The 25,668-nt window shown below is 40.2% G+C and overlaps 1 protein-coding gene across 3 annotated transcripts in view; it reads left to right on the forward strand.

Annotated features, from left to right (window-relative positions):
- Positions 1 to 25,668, forward strand: part of lsamp (limbic system associated membrane protein) — a 333,574-nt gene that overhangs the window by 260,820 nt on the left and 47,086 nt on the right. For all 3 annotated transcript variants that reach the window (XM_061780943.1, XM_061780944.1, XM_061780942.1), the window contains 2 exons: positions 21,888 to 22,032; positions 23,038 to 23,125. In XM_061780943.1, coding sequence (XP_061636927.1) covers positions 21,888 to 22,032; positions 23,038 to 23,125 — 233 coding nt within the window. The remainder of the gene's footprint in view (positions 1 to 21,887; positions 22,033 to 23,037; positions 23,126 to 25,668) is intronic.

The following is a 25,668-nucleotide window of genomic DNA, read 5'->3' on the forward strand; positions in this document are numbered from 1 at the left end:
CAACAGAATACAAGCCAGATTTGAAGAGGATTGTTCAAGATAAGGAATGCCAGAAGTCTCACTAAGCAGCATAGTAAGAGAAAGATGTTATTGAAAATTATTCTTTTATTGTTTGTGGACTTGCTTGAACTGAGAGTTTGTGTGTGTGAGACAAAATGTTAACTGTTGAAAATTACTGATATTATCATGTTGGTGTGGTTATTTTCATTAGATCTGGCTGAGCAGAGGTCTGTGTATGCGTGCATACATGATTAAAAGATGATGTTCATGTGTACCCGTGTATGTGGCTCTTTGCAGTAACACAGGAAAAAAAGTGGCTCTTAGTCTCTGACTAGTTGGCCACCCCTGGGTTAGAGTGTCAGCATCACAGTTCTGACAATCCCCGGCCGCGCCTGTGTGGAGTTTGCATGTTCTCACCTTTGCATGCACTCCGGTTTCCTCCCACATCCCAAAAACATGCATTCATTGGAGACTCTAAATTGCCTGTAAGTGTGACTGTGAGTGCGAATGGTTGTTTGTTTGTATGTGCCCTGCGATTGGCTGGCAACCAGTTCAGGGTGTAGCCTGCCTCCTGCCCGATGATAGCTGGGATAGGCTCCAGCACGCCCGCGACCCTAGTGAGGAGAAGCGGCTCAGAAAATGGATGGATGGATGGATAATGCCCCACACATTTTCAATGGGAAACAGGTCTGGACTGCAGCCAGGCCAGTCTAGTACCCGGACCTTTACTACGAAGCCACGCTGTTGTAACACGTGCACAATGTGGTTTGGCATTGTCTTGCTGAAATAAGAAGGGGGGTCCATGAAAAAGACGTTGCTTGGATGGCAGCATGTGTTTCTCCAAAACCTGTATGTACCTTTCAGCAACTCATGTTGTTCCCTGGTTTCATCAGTGTGCCCCCATTTTAGCCCCAATCCAAAAAATCTGGACAACTAAAATGGTGAAAATCCTTTTAATGCTATATCACAACAATTCAGAACTAAATTGTTCTCAGTCTTTGCATGTTTTCATCACTTCAAACATATTTAATGTATTTATGGGGGGAAACAATGACAATCAATTTACAGCCACTTAAAATGCCAAGGAACCTATTCGGAAAGCTGATCTTACATTTCTGTAAATAATTAATGTACACAACGCTGACAAAGTTGTGCTCCTTCATGGATCAGAAGCCAGATGGCTGTTTCTTAACTCCCTGAATAAAATTGCCATTGTTGTATGCATTATGGCTGAACTGGGAAACATCAGGTTAGGAGTAATATTAATTGGGAACTCCACTTTCAAATACAGTATATGCCTGTAAAACAAAACATTAGCCAATGGCTTTGAAAAGAAAAGCAAAACAAAAAAGATATTGGACGACCTTTTGAAGCAATCACTGCAATCAAGTAATTTCTGTACATCACTGTACCTACTGTAAATCATGGTGCATGCTCATTTATATTCTGGGGCTACTTTGCTGTATTCAGCACAGGATGTCTTGAATACTGTATGTGCACGGGTATAATGAAAACTCAAGACTATCAAAGTTTGTTCTCAGCCACAGGTCATGGGTCCTCAACATGATGAAGTTCCAAAACCCACAGCTAAAATACTGAATAATGGCTGAGAACAAACACTGGGTTTGGAGCCCTGAATCTTACTGAACATCTCTGAAAGGAGTCTGGAGAAGGCACCCTTTGCTCACGAAAAAATTTGTCATAATGCCTGTCAACAGGCACTCATTGAGAGTTACAGAATTCGTTTGGTGCCTGATTTTAATAGGATTTAGTTTTAATTCACTTCGGTGACCATTGTGGGTTTTTCTTTCTTTCAATTATGATTTATGTTTGCACTAATCATTCTTAAATTGAAGTAATACATGTGCAACATGTCTTACTGGTTTCACTCATTTGTTATTAAATACCCCACAGAAGTGCATGATTTGTTAATCCATCCATCCATCCATCCATTTTCTGAGCCGCTTCTCCTCACTAGGGTCGCGGGCGTGCTGGAGCCTATCTCAGCTGTCATCGGGCAGGAGGCGGGGTACACCCTGAACTGGTTGCCAGCCAATCGCAGGGCACATAGAAACAAACACCCATTCGCACTCACAGTCATGCCTATGGGCAATTTAGAGTCTCCAATTAATGCATGTTTTTGGGATGTGGGAGGAAACCGGAGTGCCCGGAGAAAACCCACGCAGGCACGGGGAGAACATGCAAACTCCACACAGGCGGGGACGGGGATTGAACCCCGCACCTCAGAACTGTGAGGCTGACGCTCTAACATGATTTGTTAATCTCATTAAATGTATCTAATCATACTAACGATTGAGTTTAAAATTTTAGTATGAGAGATCCATATTCAGTGGGATTATCACTTAAAGTAATTCCACAGTAATTCTAGTTTTGTTCTATTTTGACTTGAAAAAAATATATATACGTAGGCCCCACAGAGAGGAAAATCACTATGACGTCTGTTTACATTCTCGGTCATCCAGGTCATGGTAATCCACGTTTCATTTTTAATCCAGAAGGCTTCTTCAGTTTTAAATTTTGGGTGCCGAGTCTCCCTTTTTATGCCTTGGTGGGTGTGTCCCCTGGGGGTGGTCAACAATAGGGTGTTGTTGTTGTTGCCCTGCATGGTTAGAGAAATGACCGTACTGCATACCAATCAGTCGCTCACTCGTTTTATGGCAAAATAGAGTGTCCCGGGCACTTTTCTCATAGAATGAGGCAATCTTTGGGGGAGAGATGTCAGGACATTGTTATATGTCAGGATATTCTTTGGGTTCTGAATCAGCGGTTCATTTGCATCTCAAGAAAAAGGGACACTCTTGCAAGGACGTCAACATCCAAATTATGGATAGGGATCACAGCTGGTTTGAGGTGTAAAAGAAGCCATCTATGTCGAACTAGAAAAGCCGCCGAAACAAAGGAGTTTTGAGCCATCACTTACTGTCTGCATGTAACAATGTCCCACCATATGATATATTGACCTTAAGCCTGCAGTTTTTGGTCAGTCTAAACTGACACCAATGTTGGACAAAACGTATCTTGTGTTAGTTTGTCCGTACCTTTGTGTATGGCTGACAGGTTTTTTTTATATGAATAGCTGGTGGTAGGACTTCATCTCAGTCCCAATCGGCTGATGTACCTGCAGAGCCAGGAAGAAAATAACAGTATTAATCACAATGAAGGGCACTAAAGTTGCCATGCAATTGCCATGCAAATGTGTGAAACCAGGTAACAGACAGATTATGGTACACAATTTGCACATGCCATGCATTAGGATAAAGACTGGATTTTACCAATGGTGAAAGAGATTTGCAAGTGATATTTTCAAGCATTTGCTAAAGAAACAATCCCCTTGCCTGGGATAGCCCCCAGGTCACCCGAGACCCTGTACAGGATAAGTGGTAGAAAATGAAAAAATGGATTTCATCACTTAGAATTTTTTATTACAGTGGAACATCTGAAGACAACTGCCCCTGAATTTGTTCAAAATTTTGGGGGAAGCAAGACTTTAACATTGTAAAAAAGGTTCTGAGTTTGAAGTGCTGTTTCACAAGCCTCAAAGAACGGTGGTGTGAAGTCAGTCTGTACAGTTAATGAAAGTGAGTTTAACCTTGAAATTGATTACTTTTATTTATATTGTTTCCTATGAGTCACTGATGGTGTAGTGGTACACTCGCCTGACTTTGGTGCAGGCAGCGTGGGTTCAGTTCCCACTCAGTGACGGTGTGAATGTGAATGCGAATGGTTGTCCGTGTCTATATGTGCCCTGCGACTGACTGGTGACCAGTTCAGGGTGTAGTCCGCCTTTCGCCTGAAGTCAGCTGGGATAGGCTCCAGCGTCCCGCGACCCTAACCAGGATAAGCAATGTTGAAAATGAATGGATGGATGTTTCCTATGAGTAGTTTAGAAAACCAAACAAATCTTATGTCGACCTGCATCCTGGAACAAATTGTGTTTGGCCTGAAGACGCTCCACTCCGCCTACGGATTTTATTAAAATGTGCAGTGTTTTTAAGAACTACTCTCAGCACAATTAGTTTTTATTGGATTTAGGTTTGAACTTCCCCGCCCATTGCAAAGCTTTACTCTCTTTCAGGTGACGCCCATTTATTTTTTGATTTTAAATACATGTTGTAGCATGCTGAAAGTTAATCTTCTTCATCTTTAGTTTTCTCGCAGATGCCTTCAGGCTTGGTCCAAAAAACTGACTAGCATTAGGAACTGTTCAGAATTCCTTCGCCTTGGCGAGACCGGTTCAAGAAAAACAGCTCCAAAATGTTTACAGGTCAAGTTAAAAGTCAGATACTGTTATCCTCCAGGCATTTTACTCTTTGCAGCTATGAGTTCCTAGTTTAATGGCCAATTTTCGGCAGTGTCAATACTTGCAATGCAATTTATTTATTTTTATCGTCATTACTTAAAAAAAAAAACAATTGCATAACATTCTTTAAAAAATAATTGCTAGATATTGATTGTGCTCTTATGTACGAGGAGTTAAAAGTTAATATGTCGTTCCTGTATCAGAAGCATTGGGCGCATTTATTACATCCTTAGTGGGTGTAGCTGGCTATCGACTAAGTTACCAAGGGCAAGTGTTGCTGGTTGTCAAATCACAAATCCATCCATCCATCCATTTTCCGAGCCGCTTCTCCTCACTAGGGTCGCGGGCGTGCTGGAGCCTATCCCAGCTGTCATCGGGCAGGAGGCGGGGTACACCCTGAACTGGTTGCCAGCCAATCGCAGGGCACATCGAAACAAACAACCATTCGCACTCACAGTCATGCCTACGGGCAATTTAGAGTCTCCAATTAATGCATGTTTTTGGGATGTGGGAGGAAACCGGAGTGCCCGGAGAAAACCCACGCAGGCACGGGGAGAACATGCAAACTCCACACAGGCGGGGCCGGGGATTGAACCCGGGTCCTCAGAACTGTGAGGCTGACGCTCTAACCAGTCGGCCACCGTGCCGCCCAAATCACAAATTTGCAGCATTTTTCAAATGTGACACTTTATCCTGTTCAGGGTCACAGTTGAGCTGGAGCCTATCCCAGCTGACTTTGGGCCAGTGAACATTAAATAATTCAAGTTTATGAACAAACATTAAAAAGTGGTAAAACAACGTTTGTAAAGCTTAAACAGAAACATATTATAAAGTGCACTCACATTATATGGAAGAAATTCTTAAAAGCATCCAAGGAGGCAATTTGCAATTTCTCCGGAAAGCTTAATGGGTACTGCTCTTGCCACTCAAATGATTAAGTCTAATCAATGCTGATAAACTCAACCTGATGTGCATACACAATAAGATGCCGTATTTGATCCACCGATCTTCATTCAGTGTATTGAAAGAACCAGACCACTTTTCCCACCCCGGACTTCCATTTTCTTGATGTAAACTGAGGGGGCCAGACATTAACTTTGAACTCTTCACGCTACGTCAGGAAAAGACAACAATCTTTCCCTGCACACTTGAAACTAATACATCATGATACATTTTCACTTCATCATTCTGTTGCTTATATCTTTGTCTCATGTTTTAGTAAGACCAACTTGAAGCCACTGCAGCATTCAGGGCGAACATGACGATATTGGTGACCTTGCAAACTCCATCATTAGATATGTTGTCTATGAAAACAACAATTCTCCAGGCTTTACTGTACAATGTCTCCCTAAAAATAGTTATTGGAAAGTTCTTATAGCATTGCTGTTATTTCAAAATTGTAACAGCACTCACATAATAATAATAATAATAATTATACTAGGCGGCATGGTGGACGACTGGTTAGCACATGTGCCTCACAGTTCTGATGTTGCGGGTTCAAATCCAGCCTCGCCTGTGTGGAGTTTGCTTGTTCTCCCCGTGCCTGTGTGGGTTTTCTCCTGGTATTCCGGTTTCCTCCCACATCCCAAAAAACATGCATGGTAGGTTGATTGAAGACTTTGCCCGTAGGTGTGAATGTGCGCGCGAATGGTTGTTTGTTTCTATGTGCCCTGCGATTAGCTGGCGACCAGTTCAGGGTGTACCCCGCCTCTCGCCTGAAGATGGCTGGGCTAGGCTCCAGCACACCCGCGACCCTAGTGAGATAAGCGGAACGGAAAATGAATGAATGAATGAATGGGTGTGGGTTCATTGCCACCATAATGGGAGTGAAACCATGATGCAGTTTTATTTGATTTTTAATCAAATCGATATTTGAATATTTCCCCTCAGCATCAAGCTTAGCATTACTAAACTAAGGCACTAATATGGCTCTTGTTTCTAAATGTATGTTTTGTTTCCTGCCCATTCCGTTAATTCACAGTATTTATTACAGTGACATTCAGATATGCTCTGCAAATTTTATACCGAGGAGGGGAAATGGAGCAGGATTGACAAAAAAAAGAAAGAAAAAGAAGGAGGGTGGGGAATGGGAGTGCAATTCTGTAAAATTTTGGGATTGCGTAGGACTTGTTTTTAACAAATTCAGAACTGGGTGAGATTTCTTTTTTACACTTGGATTTGGTGGGATTTTTTTAAACATTCAGTCAGGATTGGGATGGAGTGGGCTCGAGCTCTGTGGGAATGGGAGGGAGCGGGAGTCAACATCAACCCCCATGTCAGCCTCTAATACAGACATCAGTACATCTCAGACAAAGCCAATCCAACTAAACATCAACAAAATGTTGTGAATGTAATAACAATAACTTTATTTACAGAGCACCTTTAAAAGCACATACACAAAGTGCTTTGACAGATTAGAGCACAGTGCACCCCAAACATCATGATCATATATCATAATAAAACAAAATAAAATAAAAAAACAGTGAGGCCCCAGGCAACGCAGGAACCCGACTGACACCAAGATGGTTGATGTAATGATAATAAAATAAATACATCTTAAACATAAAAACAACAAGATAATATCAAATCCATTAATAAATTAATAAAACTATATAGACACAATAAAATAGATATAAGTAGTAGTAGATAAATTCAAATAAATAAAAATGGGGGAGAAGACGACATCACATCAAACAACATTGTAAAGTGTGTTTTAGGACTTGATTTAAAACATGCCACCGATTTTGCGTGTACAATTTTTTTATGGTTATCTTTGATCTCATTCAGATGTGCAGATACAACTCATATTCCTCTAAGTTCCTATCAACATCCATCAGATCTGTAAGCAATAAAAGCTCAGGATCATCCAGAAGCGGACATGGGCCAAGTTAGTCACACCACCTGTTTAACTTCCAACCTGCGAGTCAACAGGAAAATGTAAATACACATCAGTTACTTTCCCAATGGTACGGTTGAGAATTGCACTGCTCTCGTGGCCTCTGAAGCTTGTTGAAGTAATTGAGTCCATTGTGTGCTTTTTTTGGTTTGTTTGTTTTGTTTTTTGACGCTGCTCATTACTCTTTCAATACAGCACACATACCTTTAACACAATGTTTAGAGCACTTCATTAGCAAGCGACCTGGTTACTGGGAAAGCTGACAGCGGCATCCCAAGTTGAACTCATTCCCCCACCATAAAACTATCACGACACACTAAGAAAAAGCATTTGTTCTGTCTAAGAGACAGCTACCTGGAGGATAATTGCCTGACTCCTTCCACCTCTCTGCCGTTACACCTGGGCTTCTATACAGTTTGGGAGAGGGGGGGGGAAATAATTTGGAGAGCTTTATGTCAAGAGAGATGTGCCAACTCATCGATCAATCCATTTTCTATGATTTGCTCTGTTTAGAGTCACAGGGAACCTGGAGACTATCCCTGCTGACTCAGGATATAGTCAGTATAATTTGGAATGGAAGTCTGTTGTTCTCCTTTTTTGTGGTATTGAAAAGTTCAACATATAGAACACAAGGTATTTAAAACGATCCCCTATCTACGAGCTGCAAAGATGCCTGTCATTCACCTCCTGTGCCTGTACCAAGCGCACAAATCAACTGCTTGTCCATCCCAGTCTTATCCCAAAACATATTCTTTATATGATAGAGGTAGCGTATTTTCTGGTAACCTGAGAACTGGAGTTATGGGAGTTTCTGCTAAAAAAAAAAAAAAAAAACACCTACACCTTGCTGGAGAAGCATTACTAAGCTCATTATCTTGAGCAGCACACAGGCAAGAACAGCCCTGTTTTCCAAAATTCAAAGATTGCCACCTGAGCCACATTTTTAAAAATGAACATTTTTAGCCACAAAAAACATAACCTAATTGTTAAATAAACGCAATTCATGTTAAAAAACAGATTCACTGATGTTTCATACTACTACTACTACTACTACTGCTACTACTAATAATAATAATGATAACTTTTTTATAGGTCACTTCCAAGGAACTCAAGCACGCTTCTCATGGTTCTCATGCAGCATCATATACCATGATAGACCTTCGATATAAGTGTTGCAAAAAAGCCACAAAAAACACGAGTTCACTAAGTACAGGAACAAATTTCGAGTATGCTCACTTTTTCATAACGCAGTGCCTTAATAAAATTATGGAGTAAATATATAAATGAAGTGTTGATCTCTACTTATTGGTATTTTAAAAACTGAGCAAAGATTACAGTACTCAGTCGAGTATTAAATGCTTTGAAACTAGAGTTTCAGTAATTATAGTCTAATCTGGACGTGTGTGTGCGTGTGCGTGCGTGCGTGTGTGTGTGTGTGTGGACATATCTCAGCATCAATCGGTCTGTCACTGCCTTGGGTCATTCTAAACCACAGTAGGGAACGTGAGATTGGAATGTGTGGGACTTAAATTGGAGTCAAGTGTGATGCAAAGCAAGGAAAATGAGGGCATCCATCCATCCATCCATTTTCTTTACCGCTTCTCCTCACTAGGGTCGCAGGCGTGCTTCTTCGGGCGAGAGGCGGGGTACACCCTGAACCGGTCGCCAGCCAATCGCAGGGCACATAAAAACAAACAACCATTCCCACTCACATTCACACCTACGGGCAATTTAGAGTCCTCAATCAACCGACCACGCATGTTTTTGGGCTGTGGGAGGAAACCGGAGTACCCGGAGAAAACCCACCCAGGCACGGGGAGAACATGCAAACTCCACACAGGGGGGGCCGGGATTTGAACCTTTTCATCAACACACTCAACGGAACACTGGATCATGAACAACAAATGTCTGCTAACCAGTGCTCAGACCACCAATGTGAAGGAATGGCAGAATCCTAGTCCCCTTCTGCGCCTCTCAAAGCAAAAGTCAAAACTAGCAATATTTCTGCCTCCTCCCATTTGATCCTGCACCCTCTTTGCTTTCCCCTTCTCCCCTCTCAGGGTTAATTTGCATCACCTACTGGAACAGTTGCTCTTGGGGACAGGATAAATGATCCTACTTATCCCATCCCTGTGACTCACCCACTCATTTTCATGCAAACAACTAATATGTGCCTAACTTTATCAGCTATTAATGAAATTTACAGAATATGTATAATGTCAAAACTAGTTAAGTGTTATGATTTGTGGTGATGGCAAAAACAGAGGACCCAGCACAGGGAAGCAGGGAGGCAAGGCAGGAATGCAGCATTGTCAAGATAATTATTTATTTTGAAAAACAGAAAAGGCAAAAAGGATCATGGAAAAATTTAATTACTAAATTTAAAAAAGTCCCAGAAAATCAAGAATCAAAATAACAAAGTAGCACTTGAAATAAACTCCCTAACATAACTTGACAAGGGATACTTGACTACAGCAAAAACAATGATCCGACAAAGACTGAAAGAAACCAGGGAACTAAATACAAGCAAACTGATGAGACAACGAGGCACAATTGGAGAGACACTAATGGCTGGAGGGAGCTGATTGGTTGACAAAAGGTAGCGGGCAGATGAGAACAGGTGGAGACGAAAACCAAACAAGCAGACAGGATATGAACATGTGACACAGGAAAACTTGACAAAACATGAAACAAACTAAATCTTATCAAAACCAAGTCAACAAAAACATATCATGACAGTTAAAATCCACATCTGATTCAGAATTTAACGTGCAATCTTTCGAGCAACTACAATTTATTTCTAACAAAGGGGATAAGCAGTCGAGCTAAATGAAAAAATTAAATTCTATTCTATTAAATAGGTGCACATGCTCACTGTTTGGCATTGACTTATTACGTAATAGCTCATTTGTAAAGTTGTAATAAGGAACTCCATATTGACAAGTGGGACCAAAGCGTGTATTGAGCATGTTCAGATGCTAACATTCATGTCAAATCTCATCAGATTAGGCCTCAGTGTTGTTGCATTTATGTAGGATCCTATCACATTTTTCAACTAAATCCACCCAAATTCTGAAAAAAAACAGTAGAATCATAAAATGTGACACATTGTTTTCAGAGCTGACAAATGTTTAAACTTTGGCCGAGGTCCCTAATTCCTGGGTGCTTTTTATAGTCATTATCCATCCATCCATCCATTTTCTGAGCCGCTTATCCTCACAAGGGTCGCGGGAGTGCTGGAGCCTATCCCAGCTATCATCGGGCAGGAGGCGGGGTACACCCGGAACTGGTTGCCAGCCAATCGCAGTAGTCATTATCCCTCAAGTTTAAATTAATAAAAAACATTTAAAGGGAATCGAAATCCCATTGCTTGAGCCACAGTCAGAGGTATTCTTGGCCTCATGTTGTGTCTGCAAATCTCTGACATGTCCAAACGAGGGACCGTGTCTACTTAACATCCTCTGCCTAAGCATGTATTCATTCAATTCTCAAAATCGTAATATTTTTCGGAATGTCCGGACGGGTACAAAATACAAGTTGCGCGCACACACACGTGCACACACACACGTGCACACACACACGGATATGCACACACATGCGCGCGCACGCACACATTGTTTTGTTTTCTCCCTTTCTTTTTAATTTCCCACCGGTTATTGCAAAATTCCTTCTGACTCATTGTCTTTTTATGATGATGCATGTTAATGACAAATGTGTGCCGTATGTGCCCTGGTCGGTTGCATCTGTTACTGTTTACTGTGTGTGATTTTTTGGGGGAAAGATTGGATGATGATTTGGTTGCATTTTTTTAAAAGACCCTGACTAGATTCATGTCATGGTCTTAAATTATGAATATTCTTTGGCAGATTTGTGCAGTGTGCCTTAGTGAATGAATAAACAAATTAATCATTCAGTTAATCAGAATGTAAAATTACTCCATTCCCCATCTTACAGAGGTTTATGCCCCAGGTTTAGGAGTAGATACTGTGCTCAACGTCTCAATATCTTACCTAAGTCTATTAACATCATCGTGCCTTCTTACCTGCATAGTAGAGGTAAAAACCTTTAAAGATAAGCTTGTGCAGTTTTCAGTGGTAAATTTGATTTAGCCTTGCGCACAGTCAGGAGACCAATTTAACAGCTTTTGTTATCCCCTACACTAAATGCTATGATAAGAGCCATAAGATTCCTGATAAGGTCATGTAGTGTATCTTTTTTTTTTTTTTTTAATAAAATTGAAAGTGTTGTGACTTACAGCACAAGTTGTGAAACTATTAAGCAAATGAGAAATTTTTTTGCCAGCTCCTTAGACACAAAATAATTAAAATATTTGTGGAGCCTGCACTAACAAATAAATATTAACCACAATGAAATGCATTCAACAGCCACAATTGAAACGGTAACATTAGTTGAGGTCCTGTGTATTTTATGTGTGAAGTGTATGACTACAAGTAGTTTATTACTGTATATTTCCGACATGGCTCTCAACTGCAGCATCAAATGTGATTTAGGCCTTTCCCTCCCAGAAATTCACAGGGGAACATACTGACCTTTTCATTTGACCTGATGCCTGTCACTCTGTTGTTTGATATGCTGACACCTCCAGTAATTGGTCTTTCAAGTCCACCAACAAAATTAAATGCTAGCTGCAAGCATCAAATGGAATCCTTATGAACCCAATTAATAAGATGGGGAAAATGAGCCCACAAGGGAGAAACGCTGATTAGTGCAGTAAGAAGGTATGTAAAAAAAAAAAACAAGCTCCCACATTGGAAATAGTAATGGAAGCTCCTTCATGATTCATAGTGTAAGTCTATAAGCCATTTATTTGATTCAAAATGTCATATAAAATACAAGAACATATCATTGTAATAATTTGCTGTTTCTATTGACTTAGTTTTCCCAAAGCAAAGATGTAGTATTTATAGTGCTGAATTTATGTTGCTTGTGTGAGTTTTATTTTGTGGTTTATCATCAGAACCCGGGGGGGGGGGGGGGGGGGGGGGGGGGGGGCATACATGATGTGCACATCCATAATTTCAAGTAAGCCTGTTGAATTTGAGACCAAATTTATGATGCTGGATTTCCATGCTACTCTATGTTGGGCAGGTTGCTCTTATCCTAAGGCTGTATTTACACTATAAGTCCAAAACTCAAAACACTCTCATAAACACGAGTCTCTCATAAGGACTACTCAAACACTCTCTTACGCACGAGTCTTGCTCTCATAAGGACAACTCAAGCACTCTCATTAACACTACTCAAACACTCTCCTACGTACGAGTCTTGCTCTCATAAGGACTACTCAAACACTCTCATTAACACTACTAAAACACTCTCATTAACACTACTCAAATGCATTCATGCGAGCACGTCAATCAGATTCTCGCACACCGACTGGTGGAGGGCTGCAGTAATGGTTGACTTTCTAGAACTTTATCCCATCTCCCGATGCATTTCTGGAGCTCAGCCACAGTGATCTGACCTCTCTCACCAAGGCTCTTCTCCCCCGATTGCTCAGTTTGGCCGGACGGCCAGCTCTAGGAAGGGTTCTGATCATCCCAAACCTCTTCCATTTCAAGATTATGGAGGCCACTGTGCTCTTCGGAACCTTAAGTTCCAGAAGCAGAATTTTTTTTGTAACCTTGGCCAGATCTGTGCCTTGCCACAATTTTGTCTCTGAGCTCTTCAGGCAGTTCTTTTGACCTCATGATTCTCATTTGCGCTGACATGCACTGTGAGCTGTAAGGTCTTATATACACAGGGGTGTGGCTTTCCTAATCAAGTCCAATCAGTATTATCAAACACAGCTGAACTCCAATGAAGGTGTAGAACCATTTTAAGGATGATCAGAAGAAATGGACAGACCCCCAGTTAAATACATGAGTGTCACAGCAAAGGGTCTGAATACTTATGTCTGTGTGATATTTCAATTTTTCTTTTTTAATAAATCAGCAAACATTTTGACAATTATTATAATACTATATAATATATAATATATTAATAATATCAATATGGGGTGCTGTGTGTACATTATTGAGGAAAAAAATTAACAAATGATTTTAACAAATGACTGCAATATAACAAAACTTTCTGTACCCACTGTATGTTGGCTATATCCAGTGTCATGTTGGTCATCTTGCATTTAGTGAATAATGCTGAATATAACAAACTTCCCCCTAAAAATCAAATAACAATTACCGTAATTTCTCGTGTATAATGGACACCCATATATAATACGTACCTCCAAAGTTGACCTCAAAATTCTGGAAAACCCTTCTACCTATGTATAATACATTTTTACAATGCATGATTTTGCTTCTACCCGTATGATCAAAACATTAAGTATTATCTTTATTTTGTTAGTTTTTTCAAATAATTATTCCGAAGTTAAGCACTTTATTTGAAGACGTAATACTTTATTTTTATTTACTTGCTCTTATTTTGAAATTTACAGCCCTACTTTTATTTTGTAAATGATCATACAGTGATCATATTTTGGATTACCCAGGCAGAATTTGTAAGATGGGTACAATTCTTTAAAGAAAATATGAAGGGCCAGGCAAAACACATGTAATTTTATTTTAATGGGATTCAAATTAAGCTGTCAAGCATTTCAGAAAAGCATTTTCATAAAACAAAATATAATCATAAAGGAATTAATGATGGTTGTTGTTCAGTCATCAGACGTATTTAAAACAACAATATTTCCCAAATTCTACCAGGGTATGTAAACTTATGAGCACAACTGTACATATGTGCAGTCATACATACACATAAAAGTGTAGGCTACACCTTTCTCATAACCTCTAGGTGGTGTTGGCATATTAGAATGATAGTGTACAGATTTTCCATAACCTGTAGGTGGCGGTGGCATATTAGCATGAAAGTGTACACCTTTCTCGTAACCTCTAGGTGGCGGTGGCATATTGGCATGAAAGTCTACATCTTTTTCATAACCTCTAGATGGTGGCATATGTTTATAAAATGTGATTTTTTTTTTCTTTTCCCCCTATACCTATGTATAATGTGCACTATTGACTTTTGACACTTTTTGGGGGGAAAGAATGCGCATTATACATGAGAAATTACGGTAGATTATATTTTTCCAAATCGTTCAGCCCGAGTTCTGATTGATGACTAGGTCCTTTTAATCGGCTCACATCGTTAAAAGCTTATTGGCTTTTGTGTGGCTAAAGGTTTAGCCACATAAACACTCGTGATTTTGTGGCTAACTACAAATTAATGTGGCTAGGAAATTCATCACAAAAACCTGTGTAAAAATGCACAGAAACAACTGAGGCCTTTCGAAAAAGACTTAGCTAGCAAGAAAAAGAGAGGTCTTTCAGTTCTCCTGGTTGCACCTCTTCGCCCCATTTATACCATGAGCCCTCCTGCAATACCGAGAGCTTTCCCACAATATCGCAGTGATTATCGTACCGTAAGATTGATGCCGTAATAAAACCGAACCGTGACATTTAGTTACATCCCTAATCATTACTATTATTGTTACTGTTGTTCATATTATATAGTAATGAGCATACTGTACATCATGTGACTACTTGTTCTAGTGAACTTTTTTACAGTTATCATTTTTTATTTAGCGGGATGCAGCGTGGCTCAGGTGGCTCAGGTGGTTCAAGTGGTACAGTGTCTGAGGTCTTAACACGAAGGTTGTGGCTTCATCAAAATATTCTTTGTCAAAATATTCTTGAATCAAGATACTGAGTCCCCATTTGGTTCTTGTGGAAGATATCAGCATTAAAGTATTTTGAGTAGCTTAAAGGTAGAAAAAGTATTTCCAAGCGAAAGCCCAGCCCATAAATACAAAGTTACAAAAATGTAAAAACTACTAACTTTATGCTTTCATAAATAAATAAATACATGTAATTATTTTTAAGATTAAAACATGTTGCTCTGAAGCAAACTGTTGAATCCCTTAAAGATCAGGTCAAGCTTTTAATTATTTCTTCATTTATTTTTCATCCTCATCCAACAAGGCGCTTGTTGCAGTATGAGAAAGGCAGCCTTACTGTGACAGACCTTGACAGTTAGTCTGTTTGAAGGAAGTGAGTGCGACACCTACTCTGACAAGGGTTATGAGGTTCTCTGCTTCCCAGCAAGTTCCTCATTATCAATAGCAAGTAGGGACTTCTACATATTTCCTGTACTCTCAGTTGATCCCTTTGTAGGTTGTGTCTTTTATTGCACACATTCAGACAAGAGAGCAGGTGGGAGACAGACATCTGATGTACGGAGTAGCTTAATGAATTCTATTTGATTTATATATGCCTTGGTTCATTTCTGCTCCATGCTGTTGTTAATGGATGAATTTGATAAAATGCATAACAGGTAAAATGACAACTTAATGAAGAAGAAAAAACAGAGAAGAATGCCAATGCTGCAGAGAGATGTGTGTGTGTGTGTGTGTTGTACTTAAGGTTATACAATAGATGAAAAACAGTGGAATAGTACAATGCAATTTATACTGCCGTATCAATCTGTTGGCATTGCGTTTATCATGACTTGAAACAAAACAAAATTAACTACAAAGCTATTTGTGAATCATTGTAAATGGAACTGGGAGTGCTGTTGAAACAGCTTGTTAGCTATTTTACATATTTGATTTGTTGCAAATGACCTATCAAACAAACCCAAACAATTTCAGACATTGTAGATAACATTTTCATGAACTAATGTCAGGCATTAGTAATGTAGTCATTGACACTGCTGACTTTGATAAACTGATGCTGGACTGGATTCCAAGTTAATTGATCTGTGATGGCGAGTAGTAGAGTGTTTGTTGTAGTCGTGTAGTGTTTTTTCACCTTAATCTGTTTAGGATAGGCTCCATCCTCACTCGTTGTAACCCTGAACAGATAAAGTCATAAAAAAACAAAAACAAATGGACCTATAATGTAGGAAGGGAGGCATGATCGGTTGCTGAAATGTGTTCGCGACCACTTGCATGGCATCCTTCATGTGATTTATAACAAAAATAAATTACATAACCAACCAAACAAATGCTTTTGCCACAAACTTTGTGCATTGTAGAATTTAGAATTAAAAACAACATACTTTTTACCAATCATCGTTGGCAAATAAGACAGAACGAGTAAAGAAATAGAATGAGGTCAAAGAAATGAAAACTCAGCAGAGCCACATGCTGTGGCCAGAAGCCCTTAACCAGCTCCCACTGTGTAACAGGCTGAGGTGGCTGCACCGCTACCGTTAGTAATGTAAGGTCACCTGCCAAAAATGGTCTCACTCCACTTCCCTTGTATTCTATACTATTGATTTCAAACACACTCCAGAGCAGCCTGCACAGCTCTATGAGGCTGAGGAAGTGACTGAAATTCGCATGTAAATCCCCTGTCGGTTTCCATTACGATTAATATCCATTCTCATTGTTTCTGACATCTTACTTTTTTATTTATTTGTGGGACACGCAAGAGCCACACTTATTCTTCCTTGACGTAATGCTCTGAGAGTGCCAGACAGGGAGCACACAAAAGGATGTGTCCTTTCCAGTCCATATCGGAATAGGCTCCGTTAATAAAAAAATATTCATCAGACAGAGGAGAAATGATGGTGTTAAATAGTGAGTGAACCTCTGTGAGAGACTGCATGAGTAAAATCTCGAAAAGAAGCATAGGATAAATAGAGTGAGATGGAGAAGTAATATACAGTATTTATTCTGTGATAGGTGTGTTACTACTCTGTTTAGGGTAACCAAACACATTCTCATTATTCTTCTTATTATGCTATCAAAATCCAGTCTAGTATGGAAATGATATGCCAATCCTTATTCAACTCGAGAGCAGCAAAAAAAAAAAAAAAGGCTCCTTGAGAGAATGAATTCTTTCATTCGAAGATTGCTATCATATGTTGTCGTCTTCACATCATCCTAGTGCTATATTCTTGCTTGGGGACATATTTTATCGTGTATTCTTACCCTTTTAAATTTTAAATGGGGCATTAATTCTCCAACATCATATGTTGCAACATGATACAGTGGAAATAACGGATGCCAGTGTTGTACCTGAACAAGTTCAATGAATGAAAGTTTGTGAACTAGTTCATATTTTGTGCGAACATGAACCAAACTTAGTTTGTTTCTGCCTGATGAACGTAATTGAGAATGCGTTCATTCTGGCATCATTTAAGAGTGCCAGGTTTTGTTAGAGACTTCCAGGACAAAAATCAGTCTGGACACACAATATACGTACGAGCCTTCATATGTTGGGGATGAAAGCCATATTTGGCAACCACCATTCATGTTTACATTCGGCAGGCACGTCGCAGCAGCCTGTGTGCGCGAGTTGTGTTCAGGGACACCGCATAAAGGGAAGCAAATGTGTTCTTTGGTTTTTTTGTAATGCAGTACATTGTAGCGTATATTGGCTTAAATAAAAACGTAAATAATTTTGGAGAAAAAAATAAGCCGGAAGCGACACCTGCGTTAAAAAAAGAAGAGCGGGGGGGGACGTTCCCAGGCAGTGAAGCCAGAGCCCGTATGTTGCTGTTCTCAAGACGTTCGGAGCGGACGCGTGCTGCCCGCTTCCTTGCCAACAGAGTTTGCCCAGGCACCCAAAAGGGTAGCTCGGAGCGCTGGCAGGAGGCCCTGCAGCGGGGAAGGGTCCCATGTATCCTTGCCACCTCGTGGTGCGAGGTGGGGCTTCCTGGCTGAGCAAGTCTTCAGCAAGTTGGTCGAACGAGCGCCAGCAAAGGGGGCTTTGGCCTTTATGGCTAGCCACCACGGGGATGGTCCTCTTAATGTTACTTTTCCATCCTGGGATTATTTTGTGGTTTAAAACCAGTGGGATAAAATATTAATTATTGGATTTAAGATAACAAGACCATTTCCCAGCTTTGCATTGTCACACGCACATCCTCTTTAATCCCTGTATCAAACGTTTCAATTGTATGTGGTTGTTGAGAACACTGGAATATTTGCAGTGTGGCATTTGTGTTGTGTGGGGTGAAACATCTCATCCGGTTCAGTTGACAAACAGATTTGACATCAGACATTCAAATTTGCAGAAATACAATCACTAGTGGAGCTATTGTGATGGTAACACTAAGGCAGTCATGCAAAGTTCTTAAAATATCATGTAACATTCAAATCCAGTGACGATTGTGATTAGTTTCTCCAGAGTTGCAGTAGCTTTCCACCACCTGTGGTTGTCTCTAGTGCTCTATCCATTGTCCCAGACAGAAGGAACAAATGTCATTGTTGCTTAATGAAGAGCCACCAAACAGCGGGTTCCTCAACCTTCTGGGTCATCAAGCCAGTGTCCCTAAAAAGAAGTCTTTGTTGGTGAGACTCTTCAGGCTGGCTGGCGGTGAAAGTTAATTAATTTAGCGTCCGTGTGAGAAACCAGATGTGCGTGTCTCAGCTTTGCTGAGCTTCTTCGGACTGGCTGGTAATTCATTTAGCATCCGTGTGCAGAGTTAAATCTCCCATGGGTCTCCTTTGATACGTACACCATCTTTAGATGCCTTGTGTACGCAGACTGGCTAAGCGGGGCACACAAGGCAGGTCGTGTCCGTTACAACATCATTGTAAAAATTTATTGATTGATTATTATTTGCATCAGAATGCTTTAGTTAAAACACTTCACGATCACACTGTCATAATATGAATTTTTTTATGTTTTGTAATGTAAGAATTGATGAGATCAAATTTGTCAAGGAATGCAAAGTTATCCATGTCCTTTCACCATTGTTCCTGTCATACTGTGTTGCGTGTTTTTGTTTGCACATTAAGGACAAAAGTCCTGTTTTTGTTTTAATAAATTTTTACAAAGTCCATTCAAGCAACACGTTTTTCGACATGTTTTTGTGATTGTAGGGTGAAAGTTGCAGCTGGCTAGTGTGGACTGAATAGGTGGCAACAATGAGGAGATGAAATTTCAGTATTTTGAGGGTAATAGCCCATCAGAAACATACTGGGAAAACAAAGAATTATGAACTAGTTCATTTTTGGGGTGGTGAACTTCCTTTAAAATTTTGAATTATGAACTGAACTAGTTCACTTTGGGAACGGTGAACTGAAGTTTGAACTAGAATTAACGTTCCCAACACTGACAGATTCAAATACTTTGAAGCAGCAGTGCCTCAGTACGTACCCTTTTCATGGGCCAGGATCCTTCGAGCAATATTTGCAGTGAATGGAGCTCCACTCAGTGTAAAACAGAATTTCAGAAATGTGTCGCGTATATTGGTTTTGGATAAAAACGTAATTAACTTGGAAAATAGATTTGTTGGAAGGTGTAAATGCCTGCGTTTACTTCTAGTGTACTTAGACATACGTCGAAGGTTTACAATCATCCTATCTTTTCTCGAAAAGGGGCACCACATCACTTTTTACATGTGTAAACTTTAAGAAAAGCGACGAAAACCCTCTATCAATCTATGTTATCTAAAAGGCTGCTACATTTATCAAATATGAGTTCTCGATTACAGCGTTTTTACTGTTATACTCAAACACACACAAAACACAACAGGAAGTGCAATTTTATAGAAAATGGTATTCAATGTAAAAGGGAAACCTACAGGGAAACAATGGGATTTCACTATGAAAAGAAAAAATAATAATGGTAATAGAAAGAAAAATAGGCATACGTAAAGAAAAATAGGACATTATATGGGGCTGGACTTGAAATGAGCATGAATAGGTTACAGCGTGTTGAGCTAGTACAAAGTTGGAACTTGTGTGAAGCTGGTATTTTACCCCAAAATTATTAGGCACTAATTTTGTACATTCTGACAACGGTTGTCATGCTCCACTCACGACTGTAGATCAGTTGGCCCTGGGCATGGTCTGTCTCTGAGCATCTCAGGAGGAAAAAGAGGCAGCTTCAGACGAGGAAAAAGGACAAAAAAAGGAAACCATAATCAGGTGGAGAAGGAACTTGTTCTTCACGCATTCTGTGGGAAAATGCGATCGTGTCTCTTCCTGCCTTTTTCATGGACCCGCTGGTAAATCAAGAGCGCTCATGCTTGGCTGGAAGCATAACTTGTACTTTTATCAGCAGCTTCTCTGATTGCCCTGGCGGTGACCAAGTAGAGGCTGAGAAGCCGAGTCGCCATCCCAGGCTTCGCATTGGCCCGAACCTTGTGGTTCGAACAAAGGAAAAGGGGGGGAGTTAGGTAACTTTCAGCATGAAGTTGAGAAGAGAGCCCAGACCAGCAGGCGCAAGTCGAAAGGTTAAATACCCGGGGGCGTGTCTAAGAGACAAGGGAAGTGGAGAAAACCACACCCAAGGACTAGGATTTAATCGACAATTTGGCCCATAAAAATTAGTTTAAAAATCATATATTAATCTAAATACTCCCAACCTTGTACCCTCCCACGCTTAGGAAAGAAACTCTCGCAGAGGCGCTAACGAATGTTCTTGGCACAATCAGCTTTTACAGATTGATATCAAACACAAAGGCACATTCAGAAGAAACTAATTCAGAAGACAACCTGTAAAAGCAGTCACACAGGCATCACGGTATACATTTAGAATGTTTCCGAATACGGTATACATTAAGAATGCCCCCCCCCCCATGCTGTGCCAGTTATGTGGAGACTTGCAATCAGTGTTATGGCGTCAGATGATATAAACAATACGGCTGGTTGAGTTTCAGGGAGCAGGAATACAAAAGTTTATCAGGTCTTGGGGTTGCCGTTGACAACCGGGCGTAGTCGCTAAAAATGTAAAGCAAAATACAGTAAAGTCAATAAATATAATCAGTACCTGTCTGCGGCAATGTTTGTACAAGGATTTAGCACCCACATTTAGCGCCTACAGTGATTTGTCATGTCTTGGGCCTCATTCACAAATAAATGCATAGACGTGTTCTTACTCTGCGCACAAGTTGAGCATATACGCAAAATCACCATCAAATGCATGACACCTGCCTGCCAGCCAATTTTCTTCGCACCACCGTACGCATGTTAGTGAATTAGCCATCAATCAATTATCACTTGGTAACACTCAGGCGATGCTACTTTAAACTGTCACCTTTCTGTATCTGACTAAGAAGATCATGCCATGTAGTTGTTTGTATGCTCAATTTCAGTACAATATCTAGCCATGCAGCTTAGATGTTGCTTGTCTCTATTCTATGCGTTGTCCTCTTTAAATAAGCATTCTGTTCCCCGCTTGCCCTTGCTCAGTGACTGTGCTTTATTGTGGAAAATGTGCTTAAATCATCCATTTTCTGAGCCGCTTCTCCTCACTAGGGTCGCGGGCGTGCTGGAGCCTATCCCAGCTGTCATCGGGCAGGAGGCGGGGTACACCCTGAACTGGTTGCCAGCCAATCGCAGGGCACATAGAAACAAACAACCATTCGCACTCACAGTCATGCCTACGGGCAATTTAGAGTCTCCAATTCATGCATGTTTTTGGGATGTGGGAGGAAACCGGAGTGCCCGGAGAAAACCCACGCAGGCACGGGGAGAACATGCAAACTCCACACAGGCGGGGACGGGGATTGAACCCCGCACCTCAGAACTGTGAGGCTGACGCTCTAACCAGTCGGCCACCGTGCCGTGCTTAAATCATATTTGTCAAATTCTTTGTTGTAAACTACACAAATCCTTTAATTAATGAAAGAGTGAAAAGTGTGCCTTCCATTTCTGTTCCCTTTCCTCATTTACTCTTCATGTGCCCACAGGTGTTATGTAGATGACAAAGCCTCCAAGGTGGCGTGGCTCAATCGATCAAACATTATCTTTGCCGGTGAGGACAAGTGGTCTCTGGACCCCAGAGTCGATCTGGTTACCAAAGGACAACTTGAGTACAGCCTACGCATACAAAAGGTAATAATAACCCAAGAGGTGACAATATAGAGGAGACAATATGCATAGCTGTGTTAAGGAGGTTTGCATGTACTTATAGCTGTTGCCCAGGGCCAACTGATCTACAGTCGTGATCTACAGATTTGAATATGCCGTGCATATTTCTTCATAACATTACAATTGTACAATCAAAGTTCAAAATAATGGAAAAGTAATTGGTGTGGACAGTTGCAATTCTACTGCACATTTGCATTCAAAACCAATCAAACATGAAGGCGTCATTCGTATTTTTAGGCTTATAAGAGTATCCTGAAGGTACTGCCTTTGTTTTGGCAGGGCTTGTCGCCTCCAAATAAGACACTGTTAGTATTGCATTTGGGTTGTAACCTCCACAAAAAAATGCATTTTGCATATGTAGAGCATAATCAGAGCAGTGATGCTTTCACAAGGAATGACACTTATTTTTTTTTTCAGACTGAGTGCAAGTGCAAGTCACCAATACTGAGTACTGATACTTGATAATGCCAAAATGTCTTTCAATTGTGATGAAAATGTGTTTTATTCTAATCTAATATTGTTCAGAACACAAACGTGTTTAGCATGGCATCAGTTTTGTCACTGCCACTGGTATGGAGAGTATGTATATGTTTACTACCAGTATCACTCCACTTACTTCATCAACTACTCCCCCCACTTCCAAGAAAAAAAAGAGATTTTGATGTGGAATACAGGAATTTTTGTATTTATTATTGTGAAAACGCATCTGCTAAGTGCTTTTTGTTTTTTTGTTGAAAGTAATCTTGGTCATGATTATATTTTAAATTGGTTAACCATTACTATTGTCTGTAATGAAATAGTTTAATTAAAACGGTGTGTTGTGTAACTACCCTGGCACACATGCGACTGAGGAAGACATAATGTATGATATAATAACAAAGCATCACTTTTTTTACGTCCTTCATGTTCTTTGTGATTATAAAATATTAGTATTAAATATGAATTTTAACATTCTGCATTTTTGTGTAGGTGGATGTTTATGATGAAGGGTCGTACACCTGCTCCATACAGACTAAGCAGCAGCCGAAGCCTTCATTGGTCTACCTCATTGTACAAGGTAAGCTTAAAAAACAAAGCTATATCACTTGCACAGGCAGAAATAACAGCACAGCCGGAGGTATAAAAATCCGACTGTCAATACTAATTTATTTTTTACAACGATAATTATTTATAAAATGATGACTCACAATACCATCAGCAGATGGAAGCCACACAATAGCTGACCATAGAACGTCTTGTACGAGTATGAACAGAAGATATGAACCAATAATTGCGTATTTAAAGGTCAATATGGGAATTGATGCTTCTCTCTGAGATTCATAGCAACAAATTACCCTGTCTTCATTGAATCCATTGTGTCGGATTATTCACTGCTTTATCATTGAATGTCCTGTGTCTACCGTAGTGATCTTCATCTGTTGAATTTCCGCCTATTGGGTGAAACTGTTTCAAACGCATCTCTGGTAACTACTGTAAATACATTTTCCAGTGGTATGTTGTCAATATGCTTGAAAAAATTGTCTTCAGATACTTAGATTTCCTCCCACTATCCGAAAAAAATTTATCTTCGACCAATGATTCCCAACCATGGTGCTGTGCCCCAATAGTGTGCTGTGAGAGGTCATCAGCGGTGCTGTGGGAAATTATCAAATTTCACTTACCATATTTTCATGGCCATAAGGCGCACCGTATTGAAAGGCGCAGTCTCAGTTACGGGTCTATTTCTGTATTTAACATATACATAAGGCACACCGTATTATTTGGCAGGCATGGTAAAACATACGCAAGCTTAAAACATACGGTAGCATACATGCACGCTAAAACAATGTTTTTAAAAAGGCAGAGGGAGCAAAACTGAGTTCGGTTGTACTTTATTGAAGTATTTACCAATGTACTCATGTTATTTTTTGATCAATCCTCATCCACAAATCCATCAAAGTCCTCATCTTCTGTATCCGAAATGAACAGCTGGGCAAGTTCTCCATCAAACACGCCAGGTTCCCTCTCGTCATTGTCGGAGTCAGTCTCGTTGCCGTGCGGCTCCTCAGAAATGATCATTCTTTTCCCCGTGAAAAAATGTCTTGCTTTCAAGGGTAACCTGTTTGGCAATGCACCAGCCAACACTGAGTCTCATGACATCAATACAGGAGTACAGATTTTTATTTCAGAGGGAAATATCGCAACCTGAGACTCTGTCCCTGACCTGACCTGTACTAAGGTCCCTTGTGGACTCTCCTACCCCACTGAAGGCAGGATTACCGGAGCTCAGATTTTTTAAAGTCTTGCTAAAAAGGTCTCGTGCATGCAAAGAATATCACAGTTCTCCCGAAGGATGTCAACAACCATGCAGCAAGTTTTATCGTTGCCCTCTGGCCTAAACGCAGGGCACAGCAGCTATGTAGCCATTAGTGATATTTATTATCTTGGTTGATAATGATGGCTTAGTTGATGGTACAGTTCTTTTGACTGTACTGAACGACTCAAATCTGTTCATTGAAAAGATGTTTTTAAAAGATTTGTTTACCAAAATGTTCACTGCTTTGTCATTCAGTTCAGGAATCAGCCCTAAGGGTTACGTTCACGTCAACACGTTCACTTAGATGAGGGATGGTGCAGTCATAGTACACAGTCATTTGTGAGAGAAAAGGCTTTACTTTTAGTTAAATACAGCTACATGCACTAAAAATACTGCACGCAGAACGCAAGGTCTCTTTATTTAATAATGCATGGTTTATATTCTTGTATCACAGCTGTGGACACAGCAAACGCAGACCGCTAGTGGCACACACTGGAACGGAGGTCAACCAAATGCTCAGGGAGCAGGTGTGCGGTGTAGTACTCAGTTTTTTTGCTCAACTTGGTATCTTCAACATAATGGAAATCTCCGTCCATCACTTGTGCCTTCCTTACCATGCCATGGTAGCTCATTTGTTGTGTTTCGCATAGCTCGGGATACCGTAACACTGCATTTAAATTTTCCATCATTTTCTCCATGTCATTTACTGTACAACTCCTCCTAAATCTCTTTCTGTTGTCACTCTGAAATCACTCCGCCTCCACCTCTTCTATCGAATACATCATTTGACATCTCAACAATTTAAAAATTTTCAATTCGGGCGCACTTGCTGTTGCGGCACTACTTTCAGCTGCGCAAGCTGGAACATACACAATGAATGGGTTGGTGGACAGCACTGTGCTACTGTAAGTGCATTGTGAAAAGGCCTTAAATCGTTTAGTTGCAATCATTGCCCAAAAGGTTGTGCAACAAAATATTGTGTTAAGGATATTTTTACCCAAGCGAGTTTCATGAGTAAGTATTTAAAAAAAAACAATTCTGTTAGAGCATGAAACTAAATAAAAATGTTTACATGCTAATTTTTAATCGACTATTACTTGTCATTGTCAGTGATCATTGTAGGGTTTTCTTTCCATAATAGAAGGGTATCGAACTTGGAAGTATGGCTTAAAATTGGAGTTCCGACAAATCAATGTACATGAACTTCACCAAGTTTCAGAGATGCACTAAAAAACTTCAGAAGGGTACAATATACTGCAATGTATTGAGTTATATTCTAAAAAAAAATTCTTAATAGTTGATCA

The sequence above is a fragment of the Phyllopteryx taeniolatus genome, chromosome 8 (genome assembly GCF_024500385.1).
Source record: "Phyllopteryx taeniolatus isolate TA_2022b chromosome 8, UOR_Ptae_1.2, whole genome shotgun sequence".
Lineage (NCBI taxonomy): Eukaryota > Metazoa > Chordata > Actinopteri > Syngnathiformes > Syngnathidae > Phyllopteryx > Phyllopteryx taeniolatus.